This window comes from Varroa destructor, unplaced genomic scaffold (genome assembly GCF_002443255.2).
Source record: "Varroa destructor unplaced genomic scaffold, Vdes_3.0 BEIS01000005.1, whole genome shotgun sequence".
In the NCBI taxonomy this organism is placed as follows: domain Eukaryota; kingdom Metazoa; phylum Arthropoda; class Arachnida; order Mesostigmata; family Varroidae; genus Varroa; species Varroa destructor.
Window position 1 is genome coordinate 2,350,745 of NW_019211458.1, and position 19,516 is coordinate 2,370,260.

Below are 19,516 nucleotides of genomic sequence, written 5' to 3' on the forward strand. Positions count from 1 at the left end.
TGTGATGTCGTGACGAACAATTTGGACATCGGTATTGAAAGTGATCGTGTTGTATTATTGATAAGAACTCTCTATCTAAGTTCACTTGTGATCTCCTAGAGGTCAAACAGATGCTCCCAGATGATGCCAAAGCCGTTAGTTTTACAGGAATCTTCCCATAATGCATACAATCATATATACAGCTAAGGTCTGACTTAGTCACAGAGTAACGTCATGCTACTGATCGATACGATGTATTGAAGTGAAGGCCGTACATAGCCCAGCAGGATAGGTAATCGAAGTTAGAACAATTAGTTTAGTCTAAAATTGGCTCCTAAGTAAGTGCGAAACTAAAGTCTGAATCTTTTTCAAAATCATATACTTCGCTAACGAGTTATACGAATTATTTTTTGACATTTGGGAGTATAGTCCCCGTCAACTATTTCCTTATTAAAAATATTTTATTATTACCGTTTTTTCGGTGCGGGCGATCTTAATATCCGATACGTCGAGCTGGAATAGGTGTCCGTCAGCTTTCTTGAGCTCGTAGTCCTTAGTGTAATGTACCACACTGCTGTTGTCTTGATCTACCACTTTAATAGTGACATTTCCATCCTGGTCCTGGTTTTCCACATCAAGAATGAACATGTTTTTGTCTCCTTCATACATGACTTTCGGTAGAAGGCATATGAAGCTTACGCATCCATTGCTATGAATACATAGTACAACAAAAACATGGACTAACGAATTATAACGGATCGGAAAATATTTAATACACACAATATTTTATATAATATCACGTCACAGTCAGCTTTAATGGGTACTGTAATACACCCAATGCCAATTAGCTAGAAGAAGAATGATTATAATGTGTCGTCAACATGTCAACAGATAACAAGAATTTCTACGAAACCGGCATTTCTTTAGCTTGTCTAATTTATCAAACCATGCAACAGCTCAATATCGCATGAAATGACAGTTTTTTTTACCACATTACAAAAAATATATTGATCACATTCTTACCGCCTATATTTCGCTATTCGTTAAGTTCGATGGCGGAATCATGCCTAAAAACTACATTTTTAAACGCGCAGAGTATGGCGGCTCGTACCCTTTTCAGCAGGCCATACACTTACCCAATTCGAAGTTAGCACCTAGATTACGAAACAGTACATCTATGCGAATCTATGTTGCATGTATATACATACGCTGTGTAAAGCGCCAGCACTGACAACTGTGATTGATTATCGTATCGTATTGGAAAACTAGAGGTTGTACTTCGTCAGCTGTTAATTGTCTACCATAATCCTCTGAGCGTGAGGCCGAGCGTTGTCGTGCGGTAGAAGCGGTTTACCTTTTCTTAATTGCTCAATAAACCGTGTTTTTTTTCTCCATAATCTCCTCTAATCGTTGATCATACGCATCGACAAACCAGGTCTTACGATTCTCTTGTTACTATCACCAGCATTAGAAAGATGCTATAGGCTTTTGTAGTTAGTTGTGCTTTAAACTGCATATGTAACCACCCGTGATTAGTGTGGGGGATTTCTTTTTTCACTACAAGTACTAAAAAGGTGCAGGGATAGGTTACTTAAGGGCAAAAGGGAGGAAGCGTCTTGACAGCCTTGGTTTTTTCCGTAACTTTTAATTTTTCGTTCTTCGTCCTTGCAGAACCCATTTTCGAGTTAGCGTTTCTTTCCCGGAATTTTTTTTGAACCAACGGCTTACAGAGTTTCTTGTAGTAAAACTTTGACCGAATATGAGGTTTACACGGCGAGCTGTTTCGGCCGTTATGGTTTCGAGATAACTATATCACCTAAATTTTTAGAGTTGTCCACGTTTGTTACAACCTGCCTGCTAAAGGCCCGGGTTAGTTGGAATATCCAAGCAAGCGGTCTCAAATTTTATAGGATACAAGTTCATGTCAAAAATAAACGTCCAGAAATATTGCACCACTGCAACATAGCGCCATTTTCGTCGTTTCACCATTATGGATCATAATTGCGCCCGATAGCTTTTCTCCAAAAACAAAAAACAAAAATCAATTGCCATGCATGCTGAAATGTTTCACCTACTACAAACGGCTTTTGTGATAACAACTGTTCATTAAAATTTACCTTTGGTCCAATAGCCACACACATCTCTACTAGATGTAAAGTAAATTGTCAGAATATTTTAAAGAAGACTAAACATTTTCAAAATCGGTTTTTTCAAGAACTGTACCCTATGCTAACTTTGAAAATGGCGCTATAAATTATTCTATATAATTTTGTGGGCCTAACATGTTGTGAAACGACGTCGAAGACGACAGGTCTGGGGACATCAAATAGAGATAAGAACCCGCACATAAAATCTTAACGTTAATGCATTTCGCTGCAAAGATGGCAACATATTTATTTAGAGCAATTTCATTGCTGGTCAAGTTCGTTTTCACGAGCGGAACTTGCTAGCCGATCGCGATACTTATAAGTTAGTTATATATATTGCACAGGGCCTATCTTTCCATGGCAGAAGTAACATGCAGATAATGTGGTTTCATGTGCGGAAGCGGAACATTACATGAGTGATAAAAACAGCATAGAATAACTTCCTTCAATTATACGGGTTGCGTCGTAAACGCAAGGAGCAAAAGGAAAAAAAAATTGAAATAATTTATTATTATTGAAATACAAACCATTGGGCTAACGTCAAGGCTACAGCGACGGAAAGCAATAGCCCTCCTCGTAACAGTGCAGGAGGCCCACCGTGCATATCCATCCTGATTCTAAGCACGACGAGATATAGAGGCTACAGCATTCGAAAACTCTCTGAAATAAATGACAAATATAATTGTGTTATTGTTAAAACACAAATTTATATAGCTACTACCACTAGTAAGTACTTTTTTTAAAATGTTACTTAACTACATTTACTTTTTCCATGGTTGGAGCGAAACACACTGGTACACTCGACCCTATCTTCAGAGTTCCTGGATCACACCTCACCGTTTCAGGTTATGCAGTGTGGGCTGATGCTCAACTACGTGGTGTGATACGCATAGATAATTTGTCGACGACTGACCAGCTCTTTCAATGCTGGCAAATGGCTAAGATAAGTGCAAAATATACATAACACCACACTAAATCTGATGAAGGTTCCTCGTGACGCGCGATGTCTTTTGGCTTTTTTCTTGCCCGCTGCATTAGCCCCTCGCCATGGCGTAACCACTATGGAAAGATGCGCTGCACAGAGCAGCACTTGGCAAATGTAGCTGACTACCTACAAACGACTTTGAGCTCTATCTTACAGGATCCACACGAATTTGACAGATGTATAATGATAGTAGCTAGTAACAAAGCATTGGCCTCCAGAATACAACGCTTTACCAACAAAAGTAGGTCCTGTTGTATCGTGGCTTCTAACCATCTAACGTTTACAATAATTCGTACAACTATTCCCCGTAAAGGTAGGATCCACCATGCAGCAAATGGATCTCAAGAAGGTAAAATCTTTAGCAAAATGCTAAACGGGTGATAGCATTTTACGCTAATTTAGCTTCCTTTTGTTCACTTTTGTTACAAGTCCTCTGTGTTATAAAAAGGAAGACCTAAAGGGAAAGAGGAAAGATCCTCTAAAAACACCAAACATCGGTTGATAAATTTTCCAACTAGTTAAACTTCTTCTAACATGTTGAATTCAATACACACAAGATAAGCGTTTTTTGGCGTTTGAGAGTGGCTGTTTTTATTCCTACTTCATCTATTAAAAATTGCTATAAACATTAATTTTCACCAATGGATACTTTGCTCGCGAAGCTCCCCTTACGACACGAAGGAGCAGTACAAAACTGTTTTTAAACCAACAGAGTTAATAATAAGCTTACCTATATGTCTAGATAAATTCATAGCTTCATATTTATTAGGATACTTCTTGTAATGATGATATTACGAGGTAGAATGCTAGAAATTAAGGGAGTAAGTTTAGCCCTGTCAAAATATGGAATTCTCTTTTATATTCTATATGTATTGTAAAATTAATCAGATCACAAGATCTATAGAGAAATCCTTAATTTCTTTTTTGCTAACGTCAGTCTCTAGAGCATGTTTCAATCAATTTTCGAGATCGATCAAGTGTCCTAGTAACCTATCATTATAAATTGAATTTATTAAGCAGAAGGTTTCGGTAAGAAGTTAGTTGCTAGCTAACAGTCTATAGCAATGTCAATTGTCTGCATCTAACTAATTAGCTCTATTCATAGCTACGGCATACTCGATATAAGATATAGCTGAAAATCAATCTACGTTAAGAACTTTCTCGAGAGTTCGAAAATATTTACTGCGTAGGCTACATATCAGCTATAAAAATCATCGCTAGTATTTTTTTAAAGCCGCAGCATCTCCAAGACCCTGTCTTATCTGCAGTAGAGAACAGACACCAATTATTAGCGGGATTAGCTTAAATCATTACTTTTTTAGGAACGGGTTTACAAACCTTTTTGCACACGCCGTTCCAAAAACTAAGCTTACGTTTAGCGTGCCTGTCGTAGTAGTAGTAGTAGTAGTAGTAGTAGTAGTAGTAGTAGCAGCAGCAGCAGCAGCAACAACTATACAAATACTAGTCTAAATCGATCAAGCAATAATATATTCTCATGACACTCAATATCGTTATGTACTCGCAGAGTTTTACCGACGTTTTAGACACTGACTATTATTGAAAACGGAGAGAGATTTAATACCACTGTATGTTATCACATTTGGCAGTTCTTCTGACCACATGCTCAGCATCTCAGTAGTCCAAGAGGTTGTATGCGCACAATTTCTACATTTATTGGAGCACAAGTCTAAATCCCTTTAAGGCAGGCTTCGTGATTACGCTGGTTCAATGGCAGATCGTCGGTACACAGAAGCATAACTTGTTTTTGTTCAGGCTACGAAACCAAAACTTCCTCTGCTAGCTGCCGACCTGATAGCTTAAACATGGCTTGTGCACAGTAACTAGCCTCTTCCTAGGAATCATCTCAAACGGACTGATGTTAATACTTGCTATAATAACAATAATGAAGAGTTCTTTTTTGCCGTTAGAGAGCTCGACGGAGCAATCTTGTCTGGCCAACAACAAAATGTTGTATTTAACAATAGTTTACATTGTTTGACGAATACTCGTATGTGACTCGACAGATCAGAGCTGACAAAGACGAACGAGGCCTACACAGTCCAAGGAATAAATGTGCAGCCCAACTGATTGGGTAGTACCATATGTTTTTGTGTCCTTAGCTAGCAACAACTTTACGTCTAGCATGATTCTCGCTTCCGTAGAGTGAATGGGCATCGTTAGAAGATTTCTGAGTATACTTTCCGTAAATGATTAAATCAACTGCGCCATTGTATGGCTCTAAATGAGCTTCATTAACAGAAAAAAAAAAATAGCATTGACGAGCGGCATCGCCCGTTTTACATTCGTGTATGCGCCTGTAAACACATTGCGTAACTGTTATTGACTTACGCGAATAAGGGTGAGTGGCTATGAAGAAATAAAGCATCTGTAACCAACATAAATTATCAATCAAAGTGTACCACGGTTATGAGATAGGTTACAGCATATGATCTGTGCGTAGCGATCGCTTCCTAGGAGGGTTATCAGCTCTGAATTGGGAAGAGTGATTTATCAGAACAGACTGATGCACTTGAGTAAAGGTGTGAACGCTTTGTCTTGACGAATGACGATATGAAAATCAGATCAATTCGGTGGCGCGCAATTTGAACGAAAGTGTTTTAAGAAATTTTCATTTAAAAAATGAATTCATACAAGAGAATGAATGCTACCTTTTGCTAAAAATGTTAAAAAAATATTGTTAGTATTTTAAGTCAACAGTTGAAAATTGCGGATAGTCGTATGCTAGGACCCAAAGTAGGCAATAGGGGACAGCACATTATCGATTCCGTAATCGAGGTTTAAGGTTCAGTTTTTCATAAAGAGGCTACGTGCCGTCTTCCGAGTACCAGTATATCACTTTATTTACGCTTTGAACTGTCCAGTACACGTTATTCAGAAAGCAGCAGATCTCTATATCATCTCCGTATTCTAGATACTTGATTTTAGGAAGGATGTATATACGTCAAGTATAAAAACTATATATATTGGTAGGTTAATGCCACTTCTTTGTGGGACACCAAACAAGGCAGGTAGTGAAAGACTCAGAACATTGTCCACTTTCACGCGGAACAACCTGACGACCAGGCAAGCTCTGCAGGCCATAATGAAGTGGAAAAGCGGGTACTTCATTCACGTAGTCTTGCAAGTTCATTCTGTCGAAGGCACCGTTTTGATCGGAGCAAAGATAGTAATATGGCCTGCAACCATTTATGTATTTGAGCCAGTCTTGGACCATTTACAGAAATTGGACCACAAAGCTATGTTGGACTAAATGACAATATATATTATAAGAATGAAACTTGGCATGCTTTTAAAAAATTCAGCTATGGAAAACCGAACCGTAGTTGTCTTTATCCGTCTAACGATTAACAAATGTGGGGAGAAAGTTAAGAGTGAAAGAGGTTCAGAGCTACATTATCCTTATGTGATCCGACGAAACCGACGATCAGAGAAGCTCAGCAAGATTTCCTTAAATTATCGGTAGAATATTAGTTATTAAAAATTAGTTCCTCTCTTTTGTTGATACAGAAAACACATCTTGGGCTCAGAAAGATCGATCAGAGTAACCAGGAACTATAACTGTCTACTGCGAGGATCATTCATATGAAATGATGATTCTGAAACAGCTGATTGTGTGATAAGGCGAAGCGGTTGGCGGAAGTAATCGCTTTACCAGTTCAGTTGTACGTAGCAGAAGACGACGGTGACAGAGACCGAAGCGATTTGCGTAAAGGGTTCGCGTATCGGAAGAGTGAACAAGGGTCCCAAAGGTCAGATTATTAGATCTACACTCGTGCCATTAAACAAGAACGGAAGCGCGATGGAAAAGATCCTGTAGACATCAACGAGTCCATTTTCAAGCTCGAACCCTTTGTCTCGAAGAACTTCATTCTAAACGATTTGGACTGAGACAATTATGTTAGTGTGCCTCTAAAACTATTTTTATAATGCTAAACATTTGAGTGTTTTCTGATCAGACAAAAAAATCAAATTGGATTTTCAATAACTCAAATGCCTAAAATTCAACTAAGCAACTTCATCTGGTCAAAGCTGAAGCTTTTCAAACGTTTTGCACAGTAAAAATCCGTATAGAATATTAATAAAAGAAAGAATCAATAGGTTCTCTATATGTGCAAATATCAGTGTAATGAAATAAGTACGAGAGAAAAATCAAAATATCGTTTACACTGCTAATAGTAGACACCGCTTGGTAGCCTTTTTAGAGTTTTGACCTAACCTTGAGATGAACAGAGGGAATACCTCTTTCTGGCCGTACAGGTTCGCATATAAAAGAACCTGGTGACCTTTGATAGTAAATTAAAGATGTCATTTATTTTGTACACTAACGTCAGGCATCACATTCCATATTTGACAGGCATAAGAATTCAGATAAAATTCGATCTCGGAACGAAGAACAGTTACCCCCCGTTAGACTTCACTGTACCACAACGTACCACTGAAACAACGTCTAACTGACAAAGTATAGAAATAGGACAGATATATAACGTAAACGGCCAAAGGCAACGAGACATCCGTTGACAAAACGTTCTATCGTTTCCGTATAGCACTAGCTTCCTAATGGTACAACGATTGCAAATATTTCTTGATTCTCATCCCTATGACCGAACGATGTTGAGGAAATGACTTTTTGTCGGCGTGTAATTTGCGTTATGAAATTCTGCATTTTAGAAAAAGGTTACCCACTTTCCCCAACTGGTTAACATTTGATGCCCTGGCCTGAATGGCCTAAACGACGCCGCTCAAATTGGTCATTGACGCAGAAAAAGCAGGTAGACACCTAAAGATTAAAAACACTGGCCAAATAAGGCAACAAATAACAGGACGTACAAATCTCCTTTCGATGTTTCGAAAAGTTCGTGTATAGCAACGAGATAAGGGCTTAAATCGCTTTTATCTATCGATAATACAAAGATACTATATTATATTAGTCTAGTGTTTATGCTTTTTACATTGACAATCAATTAGCGATGCTACATTTAGACTATCTAATTAAGAAGCAGACGATCGTCTGACAGCGACCGCTTACAAAACTGCCATGTCCATACGACGGAGACCCGTGTACACGTTTAACGTAGACGTTTCCATGTGGCTTAAGCTTTAGCAGGATACACCTAAATATTCTATTTTTGCTTTATTTGATTTCATTGTGAACTTTAGTTCTACATTTCAGTATTGTAAGTTTCCCCAATAGAAAGATACCGGTGCAGCACGACCACGAACACAGTCACGCAGTGTAGGGCTAGCGATCTCTTTCTATATCTTACATATGTTTAAACCTATTTCAGTATTTTCCGAAGGAAAAGGCCCAGCCAATACAATCATTGTATTTAATCTGTTCATGAGAACGTCCTAATCTTTCTCGAGCTTCAAACAGAATTGAAAAAAGCTATATTAACAAGTAGTCACTCCGATTATACTTGTTAGCCCGATGAGAAGAGTTTCAGGCTTTACTGAAGAGAGTGAGATTCTCAAAGTTGAACATTTCTACTTAGTTGAATAGACTATTCAATGTATGGTATAAACACTTCCAGTCAGAGTTAGTGCCCATTATAAGCAACGATATTTTACCTAGAACTGATGGCCGATCGTATAAATGAGTGATAGCTTTTTGAAACATCAAAGTGATACATTACAGTTTTAATACAAAAAGTGTTTTTGTAGATTCATTCCGATATATTATCAATATTTTATATTACCACACAACTAACGCGACTCAAAGATCCGAAAGATCATCACACTTCAATTAGCACCGCAATGTGGCATTGTGGAATGTAGGAACCAACTATTGATCAAGCAAATATTGCATCGCACGGAGGAAGAAATAGGTTAAAATGAGGACTCCATAGGTACTGAAGAAGGTCTAAAAGGAAGGACAAAATACTCTCTAAAAGGACGATCTTTCTCTCCCTCGACGGGCTAAACCTTTCAAAACCATTATTAAAATACTGCATTGGAAGATGATTTCAGATTAGAACAGAAACCCTTAAGCAAGCTTCGAGAAGAAACAAATATCGACCCTTCGTTGGCCTCTCCTAGCGCGTTAAAGATGAAAAAAAAAAAAGAAAGTAACTTTGAAATGTGCAAATAATCTGCTTTAATGCTCTAACAATAAAATATTGTGACTCTTCTGTGACCAACGGGTCATGCTCCTCATGGCCCATTGGTTGACTGAGGGGCTAAGATTCGTATCTATCTACGTCGTTCGTCAAGCGGTTGAGCCTTTCGTATAATGGATTCATGAAAGACGAAGCCGTTTTACACTCAGTCCGCTTGCCGACCATCTTTCCAAATTAACACTCTGTTGGAAAAATGATATACAGAAAAAGAAATTGATTGTTCAATTAACGCGAAGCCTTAAGCGTAGACATTATGACTGATCACAGGTTATATTTAAATGAGCGCTGTAGGATAGTCTGGTCGAAACTTAAAAGAATAACGAAAGAAGAGATAACGCTATAGGTTACCGTACCGAACACAGTTCGTATTCTACGTACTTAGTTTCTTTGATATCCATGAAGTTGAGCTATAGATTATCTCTAAGTAGCTAAAAACTATTGCGAATGGAAGCGATAATGCTTTTTCTATGAATTGGCTATGAAATTACAGAGACATTGATGTACTATACGTGTGCAGCATTACCATGTCATCAAGATGAAGTTCCGCGTGTAAAGTACGTCTCCGTTGAAAATATGTCACAGAATATTGTACGTTTCCGAGTACGTTCTAGGCTACAGTGATCAATCGTCAACCCTTATGCAGTCTATATTTAAGGAACGTACAACGGAAAGAACGCTACGCTAAAAAAAAACCGGCTATTCTACGTGATGACCGTACTTTATTACTGCATCAAAAAGGTATAGATACTTCGCATTCATCGTCTTGAGGCCTAACCATGGAATGGGTTTGCCCGCCTGTCTGTTACTCACAAGCCGAAGCATTTAAGTATGTATGTACGTTGGATTTTGCAAGCAAATTAAGTTAAGTGACAATCGTCTACGGTTTGTTTTTTTTTTGAAACACTAGAACGAAATCGAGCGTCCGCAAGTGACAGTAGAGGTACCGAACACTTCTGGGAACCAGCCCGTGAGCCAGTACCCAGCGCACGAACGGTACCAACAAACACAACTGACACTTTTATTCATCTCTAAATTGAACATTCATTTCCAAGGTACCGTCATGGAGGGCGTTACCTCCATCGAACAAAGATTACATTCCATAGTTAAAATTAAAGCAAAATGCATATCTCGCCAAAAATAAGCACAACTTCTAATTTGTTGCAACTGAACTGAGATAATTGTATATGATAACTTACACGCTTCGTTATTGTAAGTTTTCGTATTATGTGTTCTGGGAGCTGCTAAAGAAAAAGCACGCTACATAAATGCGGAACGTGCGAAGATACATGGCGAACTTTCATCCTTTCAACATACGGGTGCGTTGCGGTTGTGATTATCCTGTTAGTACTAGTAACAGCAACAATATAGGTGAGCAACTTTTTTATGCCGTATCCATACGTAAGCGCATCTTCATCAACAAACGGGGCAACATACAAAACGCAGTAGGATCTAAACTCGCGACAATATCATCTTCATAAAGAACTGAACTCACCAAGTGGCAACAGTCGTGCGCTGCTACCTGACGATGCTAATCCTAGTGCGCACTACCCCACACTGACAATGGGGTAGAGGAGACGAGCGAAACAAAACGGGAGAACAAAATAAATTTTCTACCCCCGTGTTGCTTACGTACACGTTCTGTGGCCGCTAAGCGACAGCCAAGCGCGGGAAACGGAAGCAAAGATCGGCGACCCCGTCGGACCAACCAGTGGAAGCTGATCGAAGATGCTCGCCACTGCACCAGAAGTGGAAGCACGAACCGTGCCAATAGCGTCGCTACGGCGGCACCACAGACAACAAAAAAATCACCCGCTGGCAATCGAACACCTTCTCGCCACCTCGACAACATTACCGGCATCAAGGCTTAATAGATCCTTTTTGTTAGGTGCGCCCCAACGGTAACCGGCGCACCGCTATTGCTCGCCATTACTACTGCCATCAACAGCAGCAGCAGCAGCAGCAGCAGCAGCAGCACGGCCACTACGGCCCTGTACGGCTTCCTTTACTACCGCCACTGCTGCTGCTGGTACGACTCCCCCGTCTGCATGAAACGAGAGAAAAAGAGAGAGGACATGTAGCGAGGAACAGGGACGAAACTCCGTTCGTCTATGAGATACTTTTCTGGTGCTACCGTATCGTGGCGCTGTGTTCTTTGCGCGCCATAACAATCAGCTGTTTACACCGGCTGTTGCTGTTGTTGTTGTTGCTGACAACCACAGGAGTGGTGCTGTGAAGAGCGCACAGGGAAATATTGGATATCATGAAACACCTAAGTGCTTTTGTCACATGTGCAGAAGGCGCATCGCAGGCGACTTGCGCGCTTTGAGTTCGTCTTCGAATGTTTATCAAGTAAGAGCTAGCGGACGTCGTCTATCAAAGGTAAAGACACTGCCTTTTGTTGTGGCTGCTGGAGACGAAAACTTGGAAGTCAACTCTTACATTTACCTCACTCAGCTTTCTGGCTTATCTACAAACCATCAGCTTTAAAAATGACGACGACAGTTACGAATCGCACATAGCCGAACAAAATGTGAACATTTCCTGGACGAACCACATAGTGCAATGCGTGTTTCGTCCAACTGGTACTCAAGCCTTGATGGTTTAAACAATGGCTAGAGCTAAATTTACTTTTTTAAACCCTCGTATACTGGAAAATATCCGAAACTAAATAGTTTTTAAAAACGTTTACCGCTCCAACTGTCACCTCCATATATACCTATTGATAGCCTAGCGGACTAATGTTCGCTTTAATACACCTAATTACAATGGCAAATGTAGTTCTCGTCAGGATTTTTTACGGCAGCGTATTTTCTAGCCACTCAAAGGGAATATCCACTGTTTTATTAGGGGATAAAGTGCAAACCTAAAAATTCTCTCTACTTCAATTTTGCCACGTTACATAAAATTCTGAACATACGCAACAATGGCCATATTTAAATCTGTAGTGTCTTTGCTGGCCTTTATGCTCTACAATAACGCGTAAAAAACCTATACATTTGTATCACCCGAAGGTCGAAAAGATGAAACACGCAACAGTTCTAAATTCAGTTATTTTGAAACTCTTATTTAGCTATATACTGCTTAAAAGTACGTAAGAAGCTATTCAGCACATACGTTATAAGACTGTTATGTGAAGGCCTGAACTGTTGGACTGTTCTGGATACATGTTTATTTTTTGGGAAGCGCGAATCTCTGAACGTAACGATTTGACTTATATTTTTGTACATTGACGTGTTAATTGATGAGTAACGGAATTGAATACATCAGTCGAGCTACAGTTCTAAGCCAACGTCACGGCTTATTCGAATCCACATGACGAGGTTCTATTTCAGCGTTCTATTTGCTCGAAAACTTGAAACAAAAATAAGCAAGCTTATTATCTCAGTATCTCTCTTCCTTTTCTTTTTGTGCGTAGAAACAAGGATGTTTTTGCGTATGCGTAGACGGAGGGAAGGCTGCTTGCAGTCGATTTTAGCAGTTTCGCCTATATCGTTGGACTCAAGATAAATGTACTATCAAGTGCTTTAAGCCATCTATGATTGTAACCATCATGATTAAATCCAGAATCTGTTAAAACCAGCTCACAGTTCCGCCATGTACCCCTACGTGGAACGGTAAACGTTCCGTATTCTCATTTTATTATCTGAAATGTGCCAAAAGCAACATCTCGATAGAAACAGAGATAGGGTCACTCAAAGAGATTCATGTGGAAGCATTTCAACGAAATCTTGGCTCTTTTATATCGGTGCCTTTTGTGGGGTGGATGCCCATAGCTTTTTCACCAACCAGTGGCTCTTTATAGGAGATTTACTACATTCTTTCTATAAACGCTATTGATCTATGTTGTGAGACTCGCTGCTAGGTGCCGTTTGATCGGACCTATGGCACAGATACCATGCAATCTACTTAGAGACCGCTGTTTGTAGCTAGTCGTAACCATTGCTGACCGTTCGCGTTAAACCAACAACTGACCAATATATAATTAAGTTAGATTGGCGCCCATCATGGCGTCGACTAAACGAGAAGGACCATTTAAACAAATCATCTGAACAAATTAAATGTCCTTGCCGATGAACCGCGTGTCTCCCATGACATTTATAGGAATACAATGTCTACACATAATTTCGCATTCATTCAAGTATGGTTAAACATTGCACCCCCAGTTTAATCATATCTGCATACTGCACTTTCAAATACAAACGCATTTTTTTCCGTTTTCACTCTTCAGCCAAACTGTAGAAATGAATATACCGAATTTTCCCCCGAGAAAATCAAGTGGTTTTCGCGCCATTACATCGCATTGTGAAATTGTAGCGAAGTATATTGATGTTATGCAAGGAAGGCGAGAGTCTAGTCTGAAGGAGCGTGTCAATCTACTTCACTCCATTGTGAACGAAAGCAGCAACGGCAACCGATTCTGTTTCTACACACCCGGTGAACTGAAGCCAGAATTCACCATTGAGGAGCGTAATTCGGATCTATTAGATATGAGCGATGATGAAATTCTACTTGGTAAGTACGCTATCTGGCCGGTTATCATTTGCCGACGAGTATCACCAACAAAATGCAAGTAGGTACGCGTTTGATGTATTAAACTGACCTTGAAAAATTGTCATAGCGTCCTGAACCACTGTATTTGCCGCAAAACTTTTGGCAGTCCAGAGCATCACGCTAAATAGAAGTGTCCTAGAAAGGATGATTACGCATGAGAAATCGCAGCTTCTTGTTCTAGCTCTGAACAGACAACTAGAACCCTAAACGTGTGTAGATCTGCCATAGTCGTTGACAAAAACACCACGCCATATAAATGGCTTGGGGTTGGGCGAAATACAGATGATGGAGCAAAGGAACTTTATTTGATGTTCTAAAGTTATGAGCACTATTACGCTATGAGTAACAAACTGTGCCGTTTCCGAAAATATTAATAACGTGCCATAAATTAAAATAGTGGCACCTATCAATTTAATCGTGTTTACAGCGGTTCCGGATGCACATTACACTGCCATCGACGAGCTAGTTGAGAAGTCCAATGATGATGATAACAAGAACGAGGCCGATAAGGTTGAGCCCGCAGCTCCGCTGCTGTCTGTCGAAGATTTAGGAGATCAGACACAATCCGATTTACTTGATCTAAAAGCTGCTCTTCATCAGGAAAATAGTGAAATTGACGTTGGTATATTATTTTTGGAGGGGCCGACCGCTTCAGATCGGCTGGCATGTGTAGCTGACGATTTATCCAGATTGCCCACAAAGCAAGTGACAAAACTGTTAAAGGTACGGCGAATTTGTCTATTCGTTAACTAAAGAAAAAGTGGCTTATCTTATACGAGTCTAGGCAATAACAAGATATTTATTTGAGTGCTATTACTAAGATTGTTCATGTCCACCCTTCCAGTCGTTTATGGCATCAGACACTACTCGAATGCTCCAACAGGATTTGGCTCTTATTGGACGTCACCTATTATTTACCCATCTAAAGCATCTTGAAGCTTTCCCTGGAACCCTATTGATTTCGTGTCTTTCCGAATTCGCATCGAAATGGCCGCAGGTGTTTATGGAATCGGTACTTCAACCGACACTCATGGACCTTGATCGAGATCCTCTTGTACAAACCTTGAATAAGGTTCTTAAGACGTTCGGTTGCAGTCAATCATTATGGACATTGGAGCTACTTCTCAAGAATCTCGTCAAGCTAGTTCGAAAAGATGACATTCAAGATTTACAGAAGCTAAAAATGATTAATACCGTTCTCGGCTTTATGGAAATACTTCTGAGCAATACAACTGTTATTCCAACGGAAGTATTAAATCACCTGCGCTTACTATATAATGACCACCAGTTGGAATTAAACAAAAGTCGTCTTTTTGCAAAGGTTATTTTAGACAGTGTTAAACGTGTTTCAAAATTAGGTAACCTGAAGGCGTTTATTTCAGATTTGGTCTCCGCCATGGACCACCCGATGAAGAATGTAATAAGGAAGGTGGCAACAAGCAAACCTTAAAAAATCTCTAAGAGTAATCTATTTCCTTACATGCATGCATATTTCAATATAAACCTAACGTGCAACAAATATGAACGAACTAACTAGTAACAAAATACAGAGTGCATACGAGATACAACTGTGTGTGCCAATTTTTGAGTGACCAAGGTAGGCCCTGCTGTGGCTTTCAAAGCACTGGCCAGACATGTAAAACAAAACTTATCATAATTCTGAGTTTCCGATGTTTTTATCAAATAAATCCGATTCTAGAATCTAGCATTGCAACTTCTTCCTCAAAAGTTCTCTTAACAATTTGGTCCAAATAACGCTTTGTGTAAGACAAACAAAATGCACGACATTTACATAATAGTACTCAAGCAATCTACAATCTACTTTATTACCTAAAGTTAGGAAAGGTTTACATGTATTGGAACATTCACCCCTGGAAAATTTATATATATATATATATATATATAGGTATATATCCTGACCAGCTTTCTTATAGAAAGTGTACTGAAGTGCTTCAAATTGCTTGCTTCAAATTTACCACTAATTATCATTTACTGACATTACAAGATCTTTCAGCAAGTGCCGTATTCTATGACAAAATACACAATGGATAGATACTAAAAGGCTAAACTTCCAGATTAGGTTAACAGGAAAATTTGTAGAAATTCTTAGACTGTCAAAGGTCGTAAGGTTCCCGACAAGTCTCAAACGGAAACGCCTTAAAGGTCGTAATTGCAAGGGCCGAAAGCCCAGTATAACCAAGTAATATATAAATATACAACCAAGTATACGTATAGTATGTTTATGGAGTTTTAACCATCTTTACAAAAGCGAACCGATTCAGCGGCCTGCCTTTAAAATGAATAATAACTGCAAAAAATCCTCAAGCTGTTCTCTGAAACTTGAACATCCGCAACTATGAATGTACCATTATCATATATCTTCATGCTACGTTTCGTATCTTCGTAGCTCACCTTGCCATCTAAGCTCTTCAGATGTGCTCAAAGACTGGCTGGTAAGTGCTGCTTTGTGTTTTCCGTCATTACTAGAACCTTTCAAATAGCCCAGTAGTGTTTATTTGCCTTTTCTGCTTTAGCAGTCTTGCACTGATAATAGAATCACTATGATAATTGCTTCTGGGAGATATTTCTGCGAGCCACAGTTTACCTCTGTTTATCCCGCATTCTAAGTATCTCCATACTCCGACTGATCACTGAACCTTCGGAAGTCGGCCCGATGTGTTTCTGTAAACACTGTCAGTTGATTATGCATCAAACCTCTCGCCCTTAGAGCGCGTTACGCTTTCTCAGTAAATGTGCTAGCTACCGAGCAATGCGTATATACAAAGAGGACAATTCCTTACTTCAAACGTTAATCAAAATTATTTTTTCTACGAGTGCCCCCCCCCCCCCCCCGCCGCTGTTCTTCAATAAGCTCGACATACCTTTAGTGCAGAGGCGTTACTTGCGAAAAGCTCAGTGAAGTATGCGTGTGATCCACGCTCTGCGAAACTCATTAAAATTAATAAGGGAAAAAATGTTTATCTAGTGTACTACGGTAACATTTTCCATTGCAAGCACAAAAATATTGTCATTGTGGGGAAAAATGCTAATGGGCTGTTTTGTTGAGGAGCTAATATACTGGATGTGCCTGCTAGGAAACGATGCCTTTAGCAAGTGCGCTTCGACCTGCATGAGATTTATCATCTCCGATTTTTTCTGATGTAATAGTCGTATCACAAAACGTTTGTGTTGTAATTAAAGTTGATCCTGCAAAAGGATAGCGTCTTTAAGGGACACAATTGCAGCACGGACATGATGACCCAGTGCTCAAAGCGGATCATTAAAGCGCGGTTGTTTTTCATTGTAGGGTGCCGCTCTCACCTCGTAAAATACGCGTCAATATAATGGTGCGCTTATGGAGTCATGCTTCGGTGCGTACGTGGTATCAATAAAGCCTCATGACGACGCCATGAAGTGGCCAGAGTTGGTTTCTGCAAATTGGTAAGCCGCAGAAGCTCGACAACTTGGATCCGAAGTTTGGATCGAATGATTAATTTTAATCACTGGTTAACGTGAATATCTAATTCCAATTAAAAAGCAATTAGCTTCGTGTAAGCGACATGAAAGGATGACATACAGGCTAGTTTTCGAAGAGTTCTACGCCCCTTTTCATACCAGCAGTAGCTATTTTATACCCACAAAGTGAACACAAATGTGTATTGCCTATGTACCTCCGTGATCACAAATTGAACATGTGCCTCGCAGCTACATTACGCACTAATGTGATGGCTATATTATAAGGTTGACTTGAAACGTTTTCAATGTGAGAAACGCCGTTCGTTCTCGAATAGTCGGATTATCTAGCCGTTGCCGGTTACTACAGCGGGTCTGAAACAGATTAGCACGATCCGAAACTATATACATCTTCGTGCGTATCTATATACTTAACTTTCCATCAGTAATTTCGTTTCTGCTTTGCACCGCGGTGAGTAGAGTTAACCGCGCTGCTTTTGAAACACAACATCCTTCTGCTAGGAAAAATTCTAATTGGCGAACACAGGCAATTTGTAGAGTCATTGTTTCCCGTTAAAGTCGCGTCTGTGTACCTCGCTACTTTGAACTGGAGACAAGGATATCTGAGTCGCGCTTGCTGTAGCCATTTGGATTTCGGACATTTTAGCACTATATAGTCGTAATTTTAATGGCTTTCTTGAATCGGTAAACTATAGCCACTTTGATTTTGCCTGCCGAAAATTATTTGTCAAATCCCCTTAGGTATATACCTACAATAATAACGATACTACTAACGTTTGTTCACCCGAACGAATGGTGATGAGATGCGACGTCGCTTCTTCACGGCAAATGCACGCTCAAACAGATACTAGGTCGCAGATACCTTGAAGTCACAACAGCAAGTTCACTCAATACAAATAACACGTATATATTATTTCATCGATGAGCCTGATTTTCCTTGTGACAATCAATTTCCGCTTATTTCTTACCGATCTAGGTATAGACTCTGAGGCTTTGGCGTACGACAAGGGTAAACTGCCTTTGTGTTTGCCTGCTTTCTGATTTCTTTTTTTATATTTTTGTGGATCTGTACTATGAATCATAAACGGATCGTATTGCTTACTCCTGGTAGTCGTATCTCGAAAAGGATGATGACGCCAATGATATGGAGAGTGCGAGCGGGACCGATGATGACTGACCGACAGGCACTGCTACGACGGGGAGAATTAAAGAACAAGATGAAAAAGAAAAGGGAGGAAACCACTTCCATCAGCAGCAGTATCACCTCCTCCGTCTGCTATCCGTTGTCTGTTTTAGTCGCAAAAACCTTCATTGCTGCAGCCTGTTCGTCACCCTGCCAGTACTATCAGATCTGCACACTGTCGCTTCGTGCGTTTAGCGTCGCCTATACTTACGGCTAGTACTATTTGTCGCGCTGTCTTCGGAGTGGTTCATATATTCCGTTCTCTGTACTTCCCATTGTCCCTATTTCGCCAGCGAGCTAAACTAAGCTAGTTACAGCCACAGAGGGATAGGACAGGCGAGTCGCGCCTTGCTGCTGAGTTAGCACTATGACGTTTGTAATAGTAGAAGTAGTAACAGTAGGCGTGAAAGCATTGATGATGCCCATGACGACGGATAGCGATCGTCTTTCGTGCGTGATTCTCCGACAAAGAAGGAGAAATCGTGAGAGCGGATGCCGCAAACGGCTAAACAAACGTTATGCAGCGCCCTCTGGTGCCATACTTTATGTCAGCATTTACATTGACAACGGGCATCCATGTTACTAAATGTCTACATTATTGCGTTAGCGGCTACGACAACTACTATAGCTGCTACTGGAGCTGTCGCTGGGGGAGGTGTAGAACGCCCGCGGTGATGTTGACATGGCCGTTGCTGCCGCTGCTGCTGTTCGAGGACAGCTTGGCAAGATGAAGGCGGTGGCGGCGGCGGCGGCGGCGGCGGCGGCGGCGGCGGCGGCTGTGATGTAGGCGGTAGCTGTGATATCATCAAGTAGCCGCTTATCAATGGCGCGTTTTTTCACGGTTTTATGTTTGTCGACGACATTTCCATCGTGAAGGTACAGCCGGCTCCGGCAATAGAGGTCGTGGCAACGACAGCGTCAATTTCGCCGCCTGTCAACGACATCAACAGCGCTCTGTTGTTTGACAATTTAACAAGAGACATTGTCTCCACGGCGATATGGCCAGTATCAATGACAACATCCACCACGGCCACGTTGACCACGCACCTTTACCTTCATG

The 19,516-nt window shown here is 40.3% G+C and overlaps 2 protein-coding genes across 26 annotated transcripts in view; one reads left to right on the forward strand and one right to left on the reverse strand.

Annotated features, from left to right (window-relative positions):
* The window catches only part of LOC111251946 (pregnancy zone protein-like), a 45,848-nt gene extending 27,068 nt beyond the window's left edge, over window positions 1–18,780 (reverse strand). For 13 of the 23 annotated variants that reach the window (XM_022809117.2, XM_022809119.2, XM_086990281.1 and 10 more), the window contains exons 1-3: window positions 18,048–18,336; window positions 2,654–2,786; window positions 451–688 (exon numbers count right to left, since the gene is read on the reverse strand). In XM_022809117.2, the coding sequence (XP_022664852.1) occupies window positions 451–688; window positions 2,654–2,736 (321 nt within the window). In that variant the 5' untranslated portion in view covers window positions 2,737–2,786; window positions 18,048–18,336. Of the gene's footprint in view, window positions 1–450; window positions 689–2,653; window positions 2,787–10,740; window positions 10,882–18,047; window positions 18,338–18,375 lie in introns of those variants that run through there. The other 10 variants (XM_022809110.2, XM_086990277.1, XM_022809111.2 and 7 more) reach the window with 5 other exon arrangements.
* On the forward strand, window positions 11,087–15,504 carry LOC111251949 (uncharacterized). Of its 3 annotated transcripts, none has more exons than XM_022809125.2 (4): window positions 11,087–11,627; window positions 13,477–13,760; window positions 14,227–14,522; window positions 14,644–15,504. In XM_022809125.2, exons 2-4 carry the CDS (start codon window positions 13,490–13,492, stop codon window positions 15,247–15,249), a joined length of 1,173 nt encoding a protein of 390 aa, XP_022664860.1. In that variant the 5' UTR covers window positions 11,087–11,627; window positions 13,477–13,489; the 3' UTR covers window positions 15,250–15,504. The 3 variants fall into 3 exon arrangements, with proteins under 3 accessions (XP_022664860.1, XP_022664859.1, XP_022664858.1); XM_022809124.2 differs by having other exon boundaries at window positions 11,087–11,597; XM_022809123.2 differs by lacking the exon at window positions 11,087–11,627 and adding an exon at window positions 11,637–11,830.
* Window positions 18,781–19,516: the final 736 nt, after the last annotated feature.